Below are 15,118 nucleotides of genomic sequence, written 5' to 3'. Positions count from 1 at the left end.
TAAAATCAGTATTTCTCTAACAGTCTGCTGTCCCTTTTCTTCTACAGGTCAGATGGGTGGGGCTTAGGGTGGGAGATTGGTCGTAGGTCATTCATTCACTCAACAAGCATTGTGGGGATAGCATGGTGACTCCCAAGAAGGCATGGAGCCTGTCCTCATGGAGCTTAAGGTCCAGTGCAGTGATCCCTGAGCTCTGCTGGGCATCAGCATCACCTGGAGGGCTCAATAAGCGCAGATTGCTGTGCCCACCCCCAGAGTCTAGGGTTGTTAGGTGCCTTTGTCAACCCCATGTGACAAGTAGAACTTACTACCTAATATGGTTTCCTAGGCAGTAATCTTCAAGGGAGCAGGTCTTTCTCCCTCAGAACTGTTGGGTGGGTTCCAACCATCAACCTTTCATCTAGCGGCTGAGCACTCAAACCACTGCTTCACCAGAGCTCCTTAGAGTCTAGGGCACAGCCTGAAAATTTGATATTACTGCTCCAGGGATCCCACTAGGCTTATGAATGTGTTTCCAAGACTTAGTTCCCAAAAGCTGCCTGGAGTACTTGTTTGGAACACCCATGTTCAGACATAATTTCTTTTAGCTATTAGGTAGCTGGTCCAGTCAAGAAGCCCAGGGCTGATTGTCATAGTTCCTCCTTCTGTTAATTCTTCTGGGCCTCGTTTTATTGCTTCCAAGTTGTCATGTTGCATGTCAGCCAAATCCAGTGAGAGGACTGGTTGGGAATGGTCCCATGATTCTAATTTAGTTGCCTGTGTCTGCAGCCCTGTGTGTGGAATGTTCTCAGGTTAGATCAACAACCCAGATAAAAGCCCTGCTGTATTTTGGAAAATAACGTAGCACCTCTCTATCAGTACCAGTGCCGCAGGCCACTCAGGGCTCATAATACTGTAATCCTAATCTCTACCTCCAGCCATGAGTGAGGGAAAAGTAGCCAATAAAGACCCCATGTGTACCCACCAGTTGGACATGGCATCTCTCTGAGCCTTGATTTCTTCATGTGTAAGATTGGTAAGGTGCATCTTGATAGTCGTGTGCCTTAATAAGGTCAAGTTCCTAAAGAGTGTGACCCAGAGGGAAGAAGGTATGCTCGTGGAAAAATGGGGAACAACTATGTTATTAGAAAGGTGTGGCTGGGTAGAACAGCACAGGTATGAGTTGCCATGGTGAGAACTTTGCAATTGCCAAGCTAGGCCCTCTCCCTCTGAGGCATTGATACCTCAGGGCTCTTGCCTGCCCAATTAAGCCATCTTGTGCACAGTGCTGTACCCAGATGCCAGGATAGAATGAAGCAAAATAAACAGTCCTTACCTCGAAACCACAAGAGGAAAGATGGACCAGCCCTCCAGGTGAGGGAGCTTTGGGTTTCCTTGCACACTTGTAATGCTAGTTGGCGGGGGAGTTTGGAGGTGTTGTGGGTACAGTACTTCATGGCTAGAGCCATCTCCTCAAGATGAGGGCTGGGCTCAGATCTGACTGATCCCAGGCTGGGTAGCAAGAGGGAGAATGCAGTGATGGTTGTGATCGGGATGGAGAGGCTGAGGTTGACATCAGATGTAGGCCTTTTCTGAAGCTGGTTTCCAGTCACCTAGGTTTGTGCCTGTCATTTTGGGCAAGTGACAACATCTTGAACTTTCCATCTTCAAGATAATAGTGGGGATAATAAGAGGGCTGCTGTGAGAGGTCAAGGACATAATCTGAGTAAAGTGTTTTGCCAGGATGTTTGGCGCACAGCACACTTTAGATGCCATTATTGTAAACATATGCCAGTAATTAATGCGGTGCTAGTGGCAATGATCAGCAGGTACTGGTGACGATAGTATCACCCAATATTTATTAATGTATGGGTAATATCTTAGAAAGGAATGACAGTAATACCCTCCAGGTGTTGCACAGCAGCTGGGTAACAGCAGGATCTGGAGTGAGAGTTATGTTCCTCACCACCCCTACATCACATTGGTTTCCTTTACCCTTTGAGGCCTTGTGGGTAGGGTCTTGTCTCTGGGTTCAGGGACTGGCCTCTAGGCGGCGGGGAGGGGGGGGCAGCACCATGGAGAAAGATTTTCACACCCTAGCTTAGTCCCAGTTTTCTAGCAACTGCTCTGGAGTGCCCACTCTGTGCTAGGCCTGTGGTTCCTCTCTGGAGCCAGAATCTGGGTTGTCATACTGGTTCCATCCCTTGACTACTTTGTGATCTCGGGTATCCTCCATAGCATCTCCATGCCTCAATTATCAATCTCATAAGGCTGATTGATGCATGGATCAAATCAATCAGTGTAGGTGAAGCATGTGGAAGACACTTTGTTGTGTAGTGAATGCTGAATACATGGTAGCTGCTTTTTGGGAGTCCCTGTGTGGTACAAATGGTTAATGGGCTCAGCTGCTAGCCAAAAAGGTTAGAGATTCAAATCCACCCAGAGGTGCCTTGGAAGAAAGGCCAGGGGATCTACTTCTAAAAAATCAGCCATTGAAAACCCTTTGGGGCACTTGGGTCTGACATACATGAGGTCGCCATGGGTTGGAGTTGACTTGACCACAATTGTATTTTGGTTTAGTTTCATTTCCTATTTTTGTCTCCTCCAGGAGCTTATCAAGGCAGCTGAGATCTCCCAACGCCATTTTTTAGTTGAACTAACTTGTCATACATTTATAAGACTCAGGCCTTGAAGTCGTTTTTTTGTTTGCTTTATTTTTGGAAGGGAGGCTTGGCAATTTCTATCAGTGATAATGAGATTACCTCAGGTATATTAAAACAGTTGCTTGAAGAGAGATTAACATCTCCAAAGCCATTTCTCTCACAGGATGGAGATTCTTTTTTCAAAGGCAAACATTTCTTTTTACTCTGGGTCAGGTTAAGCAATCAAGGGTTAACCTGACCCAGATAACCTTAGTTTGCTTCCTCCTTACAGAAGGGAGTGGACTCTAAGCAGCTCAATCTATTTGGGAGCTCTCCTGGGAGGGCAGATGAGGTTTCTTTCTGAGGCCTTTGCTCAGAAGCCTCTTGTGACTTCCTGTGTCTCCAGAAGCAGGTCCAAACACTTTTGCCTAGTACTTGATGTTCTTGGCTTCCTTGATTGATCATATCTCCTCACCCCCATCCAAAATGGCCATCCAATTAACTGACGTTAGGGGGTTTATTTTGACATTTGCCAAAAGGATGAATTACTAGCAATCAAAAATCACTAACATTTATTGAGCATGAACTATATGCTAGGAGTGGTCTAAGAACTTTACACACATCTCATTTAATTGTAATTCCTAACAGAGCCAGGATTTGAACCCAGGTCTGCTGGCTATGTCACTTATGAAAGTCACAGACTCTTGGAACCTTAATATGTCTTCATGTGTAAAATGAGGGTAACACATGTCGACATAAAAGGATTACAAATATCTACTCAATGTTAATATTATTACTTTAATTATTTGGTAATAGGGCTCTTTGCTGTTGCCTCTTGCAGACAAGGTCACCCTTTGTTATTCCAACCCTTTGACCTGGTAAACTCACCTTTTAGGACAAGTGTCATCTCTGGAAAACTGGCACTGCGCAGGTGAGGTCAGGTATCCTTGTGATGTGCTCTTTGAGGGACTACCAGCAGTACTTGTGGTTAAAATAATTGGAATACTTCTGTACTGGCCAATAAACAGCTCCTGCCTCAGGCCCCTACTCCACTCTTCTTTGAACACCTCCTGGGGCTTCACCAACTAATTGGGTGCAGCCTGACTCAGAAGGACACTCAAGGACCCTGCTATCATGAGATTATAGGTGCCATCATTCCATTCCTGTCTAGCGCTAAATTTGGCTTGTAATTAACCAGTTATTTGTGTCAATTATTTCCTCTGCCTCCCCTGCAACACTGGAAAATTTTAAGAGGTTCAGAGGTTGTGTGTGGTTTTTTAAAAAAAAAAAAACTCAGTGTGGTTTTTGCTCACCATAAAATCCTCAGGCCCCGATCTGGAAAAATAAATATTGAATACATGAATAAACGCTATCTAGACAAGTAAAAAAAAAAAAAAAAAAAAAAAATCTAAACCTGGATCTACCTCTGTAATACTGGGCAAGTGGATTGACTTATGTAAAATGCGCGTAATTCATTCTGTTGAGAACTTATACTCGGCAATAGGACCAAGGTCCTTGCTTCCATGAAGCTTACTGGAAATAAAGATATAAACAAATAAGATGACTGTAATATGGTACTAAGGAAGAAGTAAATGTATGACGAGACTGGAGGGTCTTTACAGATCCCTAGAAAAAGATGGCAGTCTGCTTCAGTAAAGATTAAAGCCTTGGAAATCTTATGAGGGCAGTTCCACTCTGTCCTGTAGGATCTCTATGAGTCGGAATCCACTGGTGAGCACGGTTTTTTTTTTTTGATAGGGTTGGAGAACACTCCACAGCACCTGGTTTTTACAGAAAGGGTGGCCACAGAGTGTGTCTCCGAGGTGACTGTAAGCCTTTCCCCTAAGCGCCTGTCAAGTACCTTTATTACCCGATAATCCACGTTTGTAGAGATTCTTTGTAAAACCAATATTTCTTTTTTTGCCACCACCGAGGACAATTTGTAAGTAGAGCCCTCCTTCTACAGGGAGTCACGCCCGCCCCAAGGCGGGACTTCATTGGCTACAGTCAACCACGTGACCAGTGTCCGTTCCGGCAGTCCGCGCCCCGCCCCTTATTGGTCCAGCCGTCAGTCAAGGGCCGGGCCCCGCCCCGCGGCGCACAGCCGAACCCCTCTCTATAAAAGGAGCCAGCGGGCGATGACGAGCCTTTACGTCGGTGCGTAACGGGGGGTGCGTGTGAGGTCATCGCGCGGACGGGCGGGCGGGGTAGGGCGGTTTGAACGAGACGAAGACGGAACCGGAGCCGGGTACGGACACTGGACGCGGTTCAGCCGAGACCCGGTGAGCTAGCTGGCGAGGAGGCGCGGGGCCGCAGCCATGCAGGCAGCCGGGTGGGCCGCGGGCCGGGCAGGCGTCGGCGAGTCCTGGGTCCGAGCGCCCCATTCGGCGTGCGGTTCAGGCCGGGTGGGGGAAGGGCGGGGCTGTGACCCGACGCGTGCGGACTGGGCCGGGGGGCGCGCGCTCCGCTCCCCGTGCGGGCGGGGCCTCGGGCCGGAAGTGGGGGCTGCCCCTTAGCCGCGTGAGGGCTTCTGGGCTGCGGCGGAGGTCCGCGGCCGGAGGTCCCGGGTTAGCCAGGCCAGTGTCGGGTGTGCGTGGTGAAGGTGGGCGCTGCTAGAAACTGAGGGTCCCCACTGTAGGAGGCCATATCACCTGATCAGAGTGTGGGTTTGGGATTTAGGCCTGGGTTCGATTTCCTGCTGCGCGACCTTGGGCGGGTGCTTTAACCTCTGGGGCCTCAGCTTCCTCATCTGTGAAATGGGACAATGATAATACTGTTGAGAAAGCTCTTAGTAGGTGAGTGACAAAAGTAAGCCAGGTTGTTGGACTCTTCTTCCTTCTTTCAGCAGATACTTGTCGAGCGCCTACTAAATGGTAGGCACCGTGTTAAGTGCCGGTTATACACCCGGGAACAGGAGGGCAAAGGCCTGCTCTCTAGGAGCCTACTTTTGGTGGGGAGGCAGATAGTAAATTAAGGAAATGAATACGTGGGCAAGGTGATTCCATATAAGTATTAGGAAGACAGTAAAGCAAGGTGATGTGAAAAATGCTCTGCCAGTCCCTGCCTCTGAGCAGCCCTCTGGTGCTGCAGGGCAGAGCTTGGCGTCTTCCCCTTCCTATTTCGCCTCTCCCTTTTAGGGAAGAGAATCCTGAGGAGGAGGAGAGTGGCACCAGCAAAGAGCTATGTGACCCTGGCTATACACCCAGGAGCAGGGTTAGACACCTCACCTCTCTGGGACACACACTTGGCACACACTGTTTCCTTGAAAGCAGTAGGGAGCTTGTCAACCAGCATTGCATTAGAATGCTTTGTGAGCCTAGTAGGAGAATTGAAGGAAGAGAGATACCTGGGTAGGCAAGAGGGGGCTTTTTCAGGGCAGTCGAAACCTGTATCAAGCTGTCTTGTAAGGGTGAGGTTTGTGTGGTAGTCATGGGGTCTTCCATTGAGGCCAAGTGTCGGAATTGTTATGGAGGAAGGGTGAGCTCTAGCTGTAGCTCTGAGAGCTAGGCTCTGTTTTGACTGCCTGGAAGAGACAGTGGATGTTTATTGGATATCCACAGGGTGCCTAACTCCAGGTATTTAGTGGCTGCAGAGTGTTTGGAACACATGGGACTGTGTATTAATGCACTGCTAATGAAAGAGTTTTAAATTATATGATGGTGTAAGACCATTAACGTTTTTCTGAGCTGGGGTGTGGTCAGGAGACACACGTGGCTTTACCATCTGCTTGCATTTTATGGTAGCGTGACACACACAGTACCCGATGTATGTATAAATATGACCAAAATAAATTCCAGGCGCTCAGCCTGGGACTGTGTTTTTTTGTTCGAATGTGTATCTCCTTGATAACCTGATAATAGCATTTTGTACACAGTATGCATTTCATTCATTCAAGGGACTTTGACAGTGGAGACACTTGATCTGACATATGATTCAGAAAATTCTCTCCAGCTGCTGTGTGAATAACAGCTTGAGACAGTGAGATTAATTTGAAGGCTGTTGTAGCTGATCCCAGTGAGAGATGGTAGTGCAGTTCATGGGCATTCTTTTTGGCACTGGGCATATGAGAGTGAGACAAGGTTCCTGCCCTGGACCTTGTTTGTTTAATACCTCGTATGTGTTAGATACCATGCCAAATATATATGATCTCATTTAAACCTCACCATGATCCTTTTCAGCTAGGGGGTAGCCTCATGTCCGTATCTGGTGGTCCTGGCTTCAAATCCTCAGCGCTGCATAGGCCTGATCGCCTCCTGGCCCAAATCTGGTCCGGGAGTGGTTTGGAGATGAAGTGGTAATAATAGTCTACTATGAATAATGCCTATTGCAGAGGTATACATGAAGTGCTTTGGGAACACAGGAGGGATTAATTTCCCAGTGGAGCCAGGAACTAAGTCATGTTGGCCTCTTGCATAACGTGGTTTTATTGACTGAGTTTGGGAGTGTAAGAGCGTTGATGGTTTGCTTTTCTGGGGGGGCGGGAAATATATATGTGTATATATATATACATTTTTCTCTCTTTGAGACTGTCCTGCCAACCTGGAGATAAGTAACATTTATTGAGTGCCTGTTTGCAAGGCACTGTGCCAAGTGCCATGGGAAATGTGAGGGCACAGACCTGGTAAGTCGCTCACCTCTTTAGACCTGTCACCCTTACTCACAATAAGGGGATTGGGTGGGCAGATCTCAGAGGCAGTGCTTAGTAGGCTTTAGATGCTTTCCCCTGCTCAGATGGCTCAGCAGAAAATTAGTACCAAGGACTTACCACTGTCAGGTCATTTACCATTAGTGCCTCTGTAGTACTTAGGTTATTGAAAAGCTTGCTTGCTTTTTCAGTTACAAAAGTGGGTAGAGTCTTTAAAGAAAAATTTGGAACATAGTGAAAACTGTTACAAATTAATAACGGCCCACCATCTGAAGAAAACTGGTGTAGACATTTTGGTATCTTGCTAGGTAAGCTTGGACTGAATCATTTTCTAAACAGAGAAGGTTCTTGTTTGTGCATAACCCTACCTCCATAAAGCGCCTAATCATGCCTTAGGTCTCTCATAATTTAGAATTTTCTGTCATTTACATTAAAATGTGGCCTAAGCTTTAGTCTGACTGGTATTGGGCAATCCATTTCAGGTTGTACTTATGCGTGGAGATCCAGGCCTGTGGCTGGAATCCTAGTGTCTCTGGGTTGGCCTCTCTGGAAAGAAGGCGAGGCTTAAAAAGTGAGTGTTCCCACAAGTCTGCTCTGGGTGACTCTCCAGGAAATGCTTGCCCTCACTTCATGCCTGATATAACGTGAGCTCACTTCTCTCTTCCTTGCATGCTGTAGAAGATGGCAGTGAACGTATACTCGACGTCAGTCACCAGCGATAACCTAAGTCGACATGATATGCTGGCTTGGATCAATGAGTCTCTGCAGTTGAATCTGACAAAGATCGAACAGTTGTGCTCAGGTGAGAGAAATCTACTAGACCGCTTTTCTGCGAAACCCGGCTGGTCCTTCAGAAATGCTTAGCCCTGTATCTGAGTGCAGAAACCACACAGAGGTTCAGGATCTGCCTTAGGGCCACTGTGTGTTTCTTCCTTTTGGTCTACTTCCTCTTCTGAAAGGAACTGTAGCTAAAAGAGACTGCTTCTGGCCTGTACGCCCACCATCTCCTGCTGGAGAGATGAGATTGTGAGGCCTGCAGCTTAGTCCCAACTTCCTGGCCTGTACTCTTGGGCATGCAGGTTTGAAATGCTTTATTTGGAGAAAATAATTGTACAGTTATGTGTTGCTTAACATACATGGTATATTTCTGTGGAGTAGGACATTATGTGACTTGGACATTGCATGAAACCATATTATGAATGAAGGTCCATTCAGACGTTTGCTTCCAGAATAAGGAGGTTTCGATCACATTAAAAATTTGTGGGGCAAATAACATCTCTCTACAATTAGTTTATCTCAGGTTTCAACAAATTCTTCTGCTGCCTTTGCACCAACACTTGAATACTCATCACTCACTTTCACATGAATGCAGTGAGAAATGTTTGAAGCGCTTAAACCGCCCAAAGCTAGCACTCAACTCAGTAATGTAGTCTAGTCTTGCTTTTTCTTTAAGCATCTTTAACAAACGTCGTGTCTTAGCAGTACTGAGAGGGATTCGCTTTTGTGTTTGGTCCTCAGTCCACGTCGTTAACAATTTATCTGATAAAGTTTGCTCTCACATTTTCGTTAGCCTTGTAGCTTTCGGTGGAGCAGATCCTTTAACAGCTTGGAGAATTTTTTTCTTTGTTTTTGAGGATCGTTGGGATTGTCAAGTTTGACTTGCCTAAATCCACTACATCTCATTGTTCAGTCGAGATTTCTAAACTCTTTTATAACCTTTTGGGACCAGGGATGTATATAAGTTTGGGTGTTGCCTGAACAGGTGTCATGCGGTGCATGGCTGTACTACTGTTCCAGTTTTATATTAGTTCACTGGTGGCTTTATTTTTCCCAGGAAGCACAAGACCAGACTCAGGCGGATGCTTTTCTATCATGATTTTATTAAACTACTGTTTAACAGCAATTTGACAAGATAATGTTTTAAAAAACAATGTTTCGTTTCTGCTAAAAAAGTAGTGTGTACTATATTGTATAACACTTAGAAAGCTAGAAAGAAGATTAAATGCCTGTAATTCCATTATTGAGAAAAAGCTACTATTTGCATGTTTTTTTCTGTCCCTTTTTTATGTTTGTATATATTACAGCATTTTTTTGTTTATACAGTGAATATTCACTGTGTCATTAAATATCTTGAAATTAAAAACTAGTTGTCAAGTTGACTCCGACTCATGGCAACCCCACGCGTGTCAGAGCAGAACTGCGCTCCACGGGGTTTTCAGTGGCTGGTTTTCCAGACGTAGGTCACCAGGCCTTTTTTTGGAGGCTCTTCTGGGTGGACTCAAACCATCAACTTTTTGGTTAGCGGCTGAACATGTTAACTGTTTGCATTACCTGTGGTCGCTAATTCATTTTTAAGGGCTGTGTACTATTTCTTTCTGTGGATATGCTGGAGTTGTTTAATATCTTTAGTTTTTTGTTATTTAAATTTGTTTCTAATTTTTCCACTGTATGAATTATGGCTAGGTTGAGTATCCGTTAACATAAATCTCCTGTTTATTTCCTCAGTGATTCCTAGAGGTGGAATTACTAGATGAAAGGGTGTGAACTTGAGGCTCTTGGTAATTATTTTCCAAGCTGTTATCAGTTTAAACCCCATTGATGTGAGATTCTGACTCATAGCAACCCTACAGGACAGAGTAGAACTGCCCCATAGAATTTTCAAGGCTGTAAATCTTTACGGAAGCAGACTACAGCATCTTCCTCCTGCAGAGTAGCTGGTGGGTTTGAACAGCTGACCTTGTGGTTAGCAGCCGAGCGCTTTAAGCACTGCACCAGCAGGTCTCCTTGTTACCAGTTTACACAGCCTGTAAAGACTTCTTGTCCCACCTTTTAAGTTCTACTGACTGCCTCTGTTTTGACATGGTAAGGAAACGGTTAGGGTTATCAAAACTAGATCTAACACAAATAGAAGTTAGGTCAGAAATACGCCAGAAGGAATGATAGTATATGTATTCTGCTGGTATTTAAATTCTTGTCTTGTTCATGGGGTAAAGAATCAGAATCCTCAGCCCTCTAGTAATAAGAACAATAATTTAATTGAACATTTATGTTCCGGGCATCGTGTAAATGCTTGTCAGACATCTCCTCATTTAATTCTCGTTGTACCTAGGTATGGTTATCAACCCCATTTTAAAGATGAGGAAACAGGCTTAGAGAAGTTGAGTAACAGGCCTAGGGATATGCAGACAACAGAATTGGTGTTTGAACCTTCTTCTAAATCAAGAGCCCATGTTGTTCAGCTCTGCACCCTGTTGCCTCTTCAGACTTCCCTTCAGACCAGTGCCATTTGGATTGATTTAAAATTATTACTATCATTTGTATGATTCTTTTTTCCAGAGTTGAGCTTTTGTACTGTCTTCTGTTATAGTTGGGTCTTTGATTCATTTGCTTGTCTTATTTGCTCTGTAAGTTTTAATCTCAGTTTTGCAGATGGACAGAGGGAGAGGCTACTTGTGAAATTGTGTAGTAAATCAGTGATGCCTAATGGTGATTAAACAGTAATTACTTTTTAAATAGTGGGCACAAGTTGTTAGCTTTGGATTTCTGCTACCTTTCCACCGTTTTCTATTCTTTTCCTTAACTTCCATCTCCATACCCCCGTTTGCTTGAGGCTTAAAGCATGTATTTGTCCCATGATGTCTGACTAATGTGGGGATGGGGTCATCTTAGTTTTCACTGAAGCCAGTTTTTTCACCAGTAATTTCTCTCTAAAATTTACCTCTTCCTATAAATATACCCCAAAGTATATTTCACTTAGTTAACTTGAAAAATAAGATCTCTCTTTTTTTTTTTTATTTTGAAGTAAGATATATATTCAGTTTGGGGGAAAAAAAGCACAAAGAAGAAAATGGTAGTCATATTATGCAGTGATACAGCTGTTAACATTTGGTTTGCCTAATTTTAGCTCCTTTGAATACACATATGAATCTTTAAGTAGCTCTAAACTAACCTGTCATTTAAAAAAAAAAAATCCTTATTGTGCTTTAAGTGAACGTTTACAAATCAAGTCAGTCTCTCATACAAAAATTTATACACATCTTGCTATATACTCCTAATTGCTCTCCCCCTAATGAGACAGCACACTCCTTCCCTCAACTCTCTGTTTTCCTGTCCATTCGGCCAGCCTCTGACCCCCTCTGCTCTCTCATCTCCCCTCCGTACAGGAGATGCCCATATAGTCTCATGTGATGAGACCTCTTTTCATGTGTTGTACATGAGCTGCTCAAGTTTATCTCATATAGGCAGGGAGCTGTCACGGTTAGTCAGGACTGGGCATCAGAAGGCTTCAGACTGCTCTGAGCCCTTTGACTTTAGAGGAGTTCCTTAATGTCTGTTTCCTCATCTGTACTATGGGGTAGCAGTACTTGGCTCATCTGTTGGACTGTTGTGACGATCAGCTGTAATAGTGGCTCCCAGCTAGATCCCGTGCCAGACTCTGGAGGTGAGTATAGATCCTCCCAAGGGAGGGCACACCCTCTTAAGGATGAAGGACAGTGCCCATTGGGTCATGGTTTCTGCATTTTAGAGCCTGGTTTTCAACTGAAATCTTTCTGACCATGCAACCCACACTCTTTCTGCTGTGTACATGTTATATCTTTTAGAGAAACTTTTGAAAGAGGATTAAATGTAAATATGTTTAAATTATATATAATTAATTACAATGATATTGTCTCATTAAAAATCTGTGAAGTACTTCAACTTTACCTGATGCCAGTCTCTTTTCTTATCCCACATAAAAGTGTTTTTCCTCAGTAGAAAATGGTAAGGACAGGACACTTAGCTGTGATTTGCGATTTGTAAATAAACATTTATTCATTCATAACCCTTTCTTCTCTCAAGAGCCTTTGTTGGAGGGTTACGAATGAATGTACCATATTTTTTCACAAATAAAATAACACGCCCACACATATAAAGTGTGTAGTGTGCTTAGGAAAATAATGTGCAAGGGGACACAGTTGGCAAAAAAAGCGCTTATTGTTTGCATAAAAATACAATAGATGGTTGCATTGTATTTTATATTAGTGTTTAGAAAACCAAGTCTCAGCTTCCAGTACGAGACCAAACAGTATGAGCTGCAGACACTGTGTCCCTGAGGAAGGCCTGCTTCCAGGGGATTGAAGTCATAGGGGACATAAGGCTCCTCAGCTCCTTGCGTTTATTGAGGCCCAAGGACAATCCCAATAGCCTTTTGTACCGGTGCCTGGTCCTTCTGGTTTCACCTCTGATGCAGAGGATTAAGCAGACCAGAATTTCCCACCAAGTAGAAGGCAGGAATAGGTCTTTCCCTTGAGTAGGCAAAGCGGTGACCTCCTACACTGTTAATGTGTGGGCTGCTTGTGAAATGTCTGAGTTTTGATAGCATCGTAGGCTTCCCCTGCCCAGTACTGGAAAGAGCTTTTGCTTGGCTCTTATCATGAGATAAGGCAAGGATAATTTTCAGTAACAGAGTGGGCACGTTGTTTCGAGATTTATTATTACATCCATAGCTCCCTGTTTTGGAGAGCTTGTTGCCGTTGTTAGTTGCTGCTGGGTTGGCTGTTGACTCGTGGTGACCCCATGCATAAACTTCCGTACAGAGAGGAGCCAGCTTCCAGGGAAAATGACCATCCTCGGAAAAAATCTGTTACTGTTGTTAGCTGCCATTAGGTAAGCCCCTGACTCATGGTGATCCCATGCCCAATGGAAGGAAGTGCTACCTGGTCCTGTGTCATCCCCGTGATCGATTGTGGATTGGATTGTTATGATCCCTGGGGTTTTCATCGGCTGATTTTCAGAAGTAGATCACCAGGCCGTTCTTCCCAGTCCATCTTAGTCTGGAAGCTCTGCTGAAACGTGTTCACCATCATAGCAACACTCAAGCCTCCACTGGCTGTGCATGAGGTATATTGGCCGGGAATTGAACCCCAATCTCCTGCATGGAAGGTGAGAATTTTACCACCAGACTACCACTGCTGCCTTTGTAGAGCTAGTCATTAAGTATTTTGGAAAAATAATCATCTAGGAAAACAAACAAACAAACCCAAAACAACAACCTGATTACAGAGAATGATCCTGACAAGGAATTGTTTGTGTCAAAATGGGGATGCCAGTTGCCTTTTGTTGATTCCCTCTTTGCTCCCAGTTCCATTCCATGTTCAAACCCCTGTACATTTTTGCCATGGCCTGCATGATGCTTAGCGCACGTAAAAGGGCCTTCAGGGAATGTCCTCAGCTTCTCTCCTCTACTTGCACTCTCTCCTCCAGTCTGCTATATAGTTACTGCATTGTGAAGATTTGGAGAGGTGCTCAGATGCCCCCAGACAAATGTTAGGCTTTCTTTTTCCTCAGCACATTGTGGGACCCAGACAGCCCTTGAGTTTATAGACTTGTTCTGGTTGTCTTGTACTGTCTTGTTTGTATTACTCTTGTTCATGTTGTAAATGGCTCAGTCCTGTAGGATGTGACCGTGCCCCTAACCATGTCTTTCCCACTTTGATCTGCCCTGGTGTTTCTATCCATAGGATGCTTTTGGCCCACTTCTAATTCCCTCAGTTCCAACTTTGTTTTCTCCTCAGGCTGGCTTCCTTTCCCAGGTACTCCATTTAGGGCCGTGAATCCACCATTCTTCTAGTATCTCTGGCCTGAGAAGCATCTTTTGAGTCTGGTTTCCCACAAAGTTGTCTTCGTCTTGTGAAGGGTCTTTTGATCCAGCCCCTTCTCAGTTTGCACACTGCTGCGACAGTGGCCTCTTAACTGGGCACCAAATTCTAGGTTCTCCAGGTCCTACCTTCTCTCATACTGCATCAGTCTGCAGCCTTTCTAAGAGACCGTCTTCATTAAGTCACTGTTCTGCTCAAGGACCTTCAGTAACTCGCCAAACTTTTTTGTCTAACTCTTTAAGCACCTCCTTGATTTTTCTTTGCCTTACTAAAAGCAAAATAAATGAAAGAGGGGAAACTTATTTTCTTCTGATTATAAATAGTTAGTTCCTCATTATAGGAACGTACTAAGAAATTCACAATCCTCTGTAATGTTACAAGTTAACGATAGTCCTTGTTCTCTTTTAGCTGTGATTTTTTTTTAGCCTAATCATGGCTTCATGTATTGAGTACTTATGACAGGGCAGGCATTTTCCAAAGTGCTTCGGTTATATAATCTGGAAGGTAGGGACTATCATTCCCACTTTACAGATAGGAAAACTGTGGCTCAGAGAGGTTAAACAACTTAACCAAAGTCACTCATTTTAGCTGTCCTTTTTCCCAGTATTATAATATAGCGTGTTGCTGTTGAGTCTATTGCAGCTCATAATGACGCTTATGTTAAAGTGTAATTAACATGCTGTATATACGTTTTTATTTCTTATATAACCAAAATTCTGAAAATGGTTTAAAATTCAAAAGAGACAGATAAACAGTGAGAAGTCTCCCTCTCACTCCCATCTACCAGCTATACAGTGCACTTCTCAGGGGTAACCAGTGTTATCAGCTGGGTATCCTCTAGAGAGCATATGTACATACAAGCAAAAACGTGCATATTTCCATATTCTGTGTGTGTGTGTGTATTTTCCTCTCTTTCACACAAATGGTAGCATGTTCAATCACACTGTATATTCTGGAGAGTGTTCCATATCTGTGTAGCACGTGCCACTTGAGTTTTCTTTTATGGCTGTGTAGCACCATGATTTTTTTTGGTCAGTCCCCCATTAATGTGTATTTAGGTTGTTTCTAGTCTGTTGCTATTACAGACTGTTGCAATAAATATCATATATAATCACATGTGTAGTACAGTTTATTTTCTGCTTTTTAAATTAAACTGGTATTTTTCCCATGTTAAAATATCTTAACGTGGTTTTTAATGCCTGCATTAATGACTC

General features: G+C 44.1%; 1 protein-coding gene across 4 annotated transcripts in view; it reads left to right on the top strand.

Annotated features, from left to right (window-relative positions):
- Positions 1 to 4,802: 4,802 nt before the first annotated feature.
- The window catches only part of MAPRE1 (microtubule associated protein RP/EB family member 1), a 31,001-nt gene continuing 20,685 nt past the window's right edge, over positions 4,803 to 15,118 (top strand). For 2 of the 4 annotated variants that reach the window (XM_049869096.1, XM_049869093.1), the window contains exons 1-3: positions 4,804 to 4,903; positions 7,749 to 7,837; positions 7,945 to 8,068. In XM_049869096.1, the coding sequence (XP_049725053.1) occupies positions 7,948 to 8,068 (121 nt within the window). In that variant the 5' untranslated portion in view covers positions 4,804 to 4,903; positions 7,749 to 7,837; positions 7,945 to 7,947. Of the gene's footprint in view, positions 4,904 to 5,088; positions 5,417 to 7,748; positions 7,838 to 7,944; positions 8,069 to 15,118 lie in introns of those variants that run through there. The other 2 variants (XM_049869095.1, XM_049869094.1) reach the window with 2 other exon arrangements.

Source organism: Elephas maximus, chromosome 25, assembly GCF_024166365.1.
Source record: "Elephas maximus indicus isolate mEleMax1 chromosome 25, mEleMax1 primary haplotype, whole genome shotgun sequence".
Taxonomy (NCBI): domain Eukaryota; kingdom Metazoa; phylum Chordata; class Mammalia; order Proboscidea; family Elephantidae; genus Elephas; species Elephas maximus.
Note: the sequence above shows the minus strand (reverse complement) of the source record. Positions and strands in the feature narration are given on the sequence as shown.